The sequence below is a fragment of the Apaloderma vittatum genome, unplaced genomic scaffold (assembly GCF_000703405.1).
Source record: "Apaloderma vittatum isolate BGI_N311 unplaced genomic scaffold, ASM70340v1 scaffold34694, whole genome shotgun sequence".
NCBI lineage: Eukaryota > Metazoa > Chordata > Aves > Trogoniformes > Trogonidae > Apaloderma > Apaloderma vittatum.
The window spans coordinates 1-4,214 of NW_009711528.1; the positions used below are offsets into that span (position 1 = coordinate 1).

The 4,214-nt window shown below is 40.1% G+C and overlaps 1 protein-coding gene across 1 annotated transcript in view; it reads right to left on the reverse strand.

Annotated features, from left to right (window-relative positions):
- Window positions 1–2,741: 2,741 nt before the first annotated feature.
- EXD1 (exonuclease 3'-5' domain containing 1) overlaps window positions 2,742–4,214 on the reverse strand; it is a gene marked incomplete at both ends in the record, with an annotated part of 8,053 nt that continues 6,580 nt past the window's right edge. Inside the window, one exon of the mRNA XM_009867674.1 lies at window positions 2,742–2,933. Within this exon, the coding sequence (XP_009865976.1) occupies window positions 2,742–2,933 (192 nt within the window). The remainder of the gene's footprint in view (window positions 2,934–4,214) is intronic.

Genomic DNA, 4,214 nt, shown 5'->3' on the forward strand with positions numbered 1-4,214 from the left:
TGGCCTGGGCCCATCGATCCAGTCTGTCCAGTCATGCATGTTCAAGAAGCAAAGGCAAAGTACACAAAAGTACATGCAATTAAGCATGACTGAAATCAAGCATGATTTGTACATGATCTGACCCTAGTAGGAGCTGTGCATTTAGCGAGAAAGTGATTTTGCGTTCTGCAACTCGTATGGGCCTGTTAGAGCATACAGAAACTTCTCAGTGAGGAACAGGATGCATGTGGAAAACTGACCACAGAGACTAGGCATACAGAGCCCCAGGAGGAGTGGTGACAATTGCATTCATCAGCCTTGTTCACACTTCTCTTTTGTCAAGATTAGGAGGATGCTACCATGCTAGTCCAAGCTGAAGTTCAATGTTGTACACCCTGATCCAGGAGATGAGATTCAACAAGTGACTTCTTCTGTGTGATGTGGTGTCACTCAATAAGATCAGAAGAAACGAGACTAAGCCAGGGAAGCATAGCTCTGTTCACTGCTCTAGTCAGGTACAATGTACTCAAATGCTTTTGTAGCTCAGAGGCACAGGAGAGGTCATGTCTATGTAACTATCTTTTCCTTTGTCAAACGACTGAAGACCTGGTGGTTTTGTTCAGAGGGCACAGTCCAAGAACTAAAACAGAACAGAGAGGGGCCCAGACGATGCTTCCTTACCTGCAGTGATGGAAATCACTTTCCAGATCTAATCATCTCCAAGTGCCTGTATATCAGAGAGGTCATGGTAACTCGGAGATTTTCTTTGCCTGGTAGTTTTCACTCCCACAGCTTTCAAGTAAAGGCTTGATGTACCACAGATGATTCCTGTTCACTCAGGAATTATGTCCACTTTCCAATTTAGAAGCTGAAGTAGTGCAAGATATCTTCATGGCCCTGGAGCATTTATTGTCTGACTTTGCTGAAATCCTCCTTCAGCAACCAAGGCCTCTCTTCCAGTTCTCCAGCATGGAGAGGGCATAGCAGAAAACATCTTTCAGGTTTGCAAAATATTTCCCTGGCGTGGATATTTACTTCAGAATCTGAGGAGATTCATTACTTCTGCTGAAGTACCCTTAGAACTGCACCACATCATGTCTGGAGAACAGTCACCAAGCACAGGGATTCCAGTGTTGCTGTTGTTGGAATCTGGCTCCAAGGTGAAGTGAAGCTCATGGTAGCAGACGGCTGTTCACCAAGGGCCCAAGGTGGAGCACAAGTCTAAATTGTAACTGGTCAGTGTAAAAAGTAAAATAGTCCAGTAAAAGCATCCTCCACGTAACTTTCAGCTGTAGCTCCACAGAGTGCACAGGAGGCGTAACACAGACATCAGTGATAGATAAACTTCTAAATAGCCATGAAAAAGCACTAGTATAAATATGGGGGGATTAAGTATTTTGGCTATTGATTCTGAGAATCGGATGTGAATAAAGTTTTTTTGATTCAGGGAATTAATACAGACTTAAGCAGAAAACCTAAAGTTGCACAAACAAAGCTTTTTGTTTCCTTTGCCTTTTTTTTTTCCTTAAAACAGATTAAGCTGAACTCATCAACTTGCAGAGGACTCTCTTGAAGTTAATTTTGTTTACTTACTCAGTGAAGAAACTGAAGTAACAGACCAGATTTAACTAACCCAAACTCCGTATTTGGAGTTTAAATATGATTTTAATATGTTTTAAGTAAAGCAGAAGATTTTAATATGATTTTAAACAAAGCAGAAGATTTTAATATGATTTTAAGTAGAAGAAACTTTCATTATCTCACAAAATATATAAACAACAGAAAATTATTAACAATGAAATTATAGCAAAAATGGCTACTTTATTATCTAAACTACAAGATTTCTAAAGCAACTGCAGGCAGTATGAATATCAGATGTGATATTCAATAGATCTTCAAAATGCCATTTGAAATGTTCAGGATCAGATTAATTCCTTGGCTAATCTTATGGAATACATAGATTTACAAAAGGATTGGCTTCAGCAGTGTGAGTACCACTTCACAGAACTTCTACAAACAAATAGCCCAATGCAAGCCAGAATTTGTATTCTTTTCACTTTAACAGACTGTTCTTTTCCCTTGTGTCATGCTTACTTTTGCATGCATTTCACATTGGAAATTTGGATGTGAAGCTCGTTTTTTTCCATGAACTATGAACAACCTTCTTTTTTTGGCAGCTCTCCTTTAAAAAGAAAAGGTTGTCAGATATGGCCTCTTCTCCTCCATCTGTGAAGCAACTATGACCTCTTGTGGTTATCTGAACTAATCTTTTCCTAAATCCTACATAATGAGATTTACTGCTCTGGTGAGCACTTAAGTAATTTCTAAAGGATTCAAGTCTGTATTTGAGAGCTTTGTTAAACCAGGGCAAAGAAGACAATTTCTTCCATGAAGACAGACCTGTGTTCTCTTTTCTTAATAAATATTTGAAGACATTTACAACTGCAAAAATGAGGCAGTAACAGGATTTAATCATCTTACTTCAGTCTCTGTGCAATGAATGAGGATGTCTGACCCTTCATTTTTCACCCAAATTTAATACTGGCAATTTCTTACATAGTTTTTTTAAGCCCTCCTAAAATTACTTCATTGAGAAGACAGAAAAAGAGCACACCCATACCACTGCTTTCTTGCTTTGTATGGGCTTGTTCTCCTCCATAGTGCAGGAAGGCAAGTTCCTTACCCAAAAATGTAATTCCTCTAGAGTTTATCCATCCTTAGATCAAATCACTAACCAGAGAAACAAGGAAAGGCAAACCTACCTTTGTGCTCTCAAGGTGATCTCCAGACCCAGTCTGGTAAGTATTTAAATAATCATGTACAACGGCTGTTAGGTCAGACATCAAGTTATCCATTAGAGAGGAGTGGAGCAGCAGAAGGTTCATCGCCTTCAGAGCAAGTGGTTTAAGCAGACAAGCTGGAAAGGGCCTCAAGAGCCATATGTCAGGATTCTCCTGTGTATCCCAATGCAAATGAAAGCAGTTATTTAAGCAGCAAAAATTATAACAAAGCTTTTCATCACATTCTTCTGCAGTTCACAACATAGCTCCCGATGCTGATTTTCAGTGCTACTGAATGCTTATCTAAGGCTGTCTGCAGACAAGCTTGTGGATGTTACAGAAGAGGGAATCTTTTAAAAAACAATTTTTAAAAAAAGTCAAAAACTAACATACACCTATTCCAGCATTTAATGCTAGATTTTCTCTCACCCATCTCTGAAACTAGGTTGGATTCCTAAGAGCCGGGCTGAAAGATCTAAAGGGTAAAAACACCTCCATCAAGGGAGGTGGGCAAGCAGCTGGGGACAGAAACATCCATCACGATGGGAACCAGAAGAACATGAAAATAAGGCCCAGCTAAGTATCATGACCATGACACCCTGAGCAAAACTGTCCCTACAGAGTGGCTTACACTGGTATACTTACTATATATATATTACACATATTACACAGTCATTTCTCTCTTCTGGTTCTTCAGACCAGTAGGAGGATTTGGTCTGGTTAACTAAGGCAGGCATGTTGTCATTTAGCTTCGATTTGCCACCTTCTCTAAACTGAAAATTTGAGAGATACTATTAGAATTCCAAAACTTATATAAAAAGAAAGCTGTGTTCACTGAGTAGCTCCTCTGAGGAGCAGCTGACTTTGGGCTTGTTGAGTTTGGAGGAAAGGAGGCTGAGGACTGACTTCATCGCTCTCTGCAGCTTCCTGAGTAAGGGAAGTGGAGAGAGAGGTGCTGAGACCTTCTCCCTGGTACCCAGTGACAGGAAGTGATTCAAAGCTGCATCAGGGGAGATTTAGACTGGACCTTAGGAATCATTTCTTTACTGAGAGAGTGGTTAGACACTGGAACACAGTCCGTAGAGAAGGGGTCGATGGCCCAAGCCCATCAGTGTTTAAGAGGCACTTGGACAATGCCCTGAACAACATGCTTTAACTGGTTCAGCCCTGAATTGGTCAGGCAGTTGGACTAGATGATCGTTGTTGGTGCCTTCCAACGAAAATAGTCTATTCCTATTCCTTTCCATTCCATTCATCAAGCTTATGCCCCTCAGAAAGAGCTCCTGCTCCATTAAATTTTCCCTTGCTTGTCACCATCTGAAAGATTACAAAATCAAGTACAATAGAGAATAAAGATTTGGCAAATGCTGCTGAACTGTGCAAGCAAGAAAAAAGAAAAAATCACTGCTCTCATTTTTTCATTCTAATAGTGCTGCCAATAAAAGTTTTCTCTTT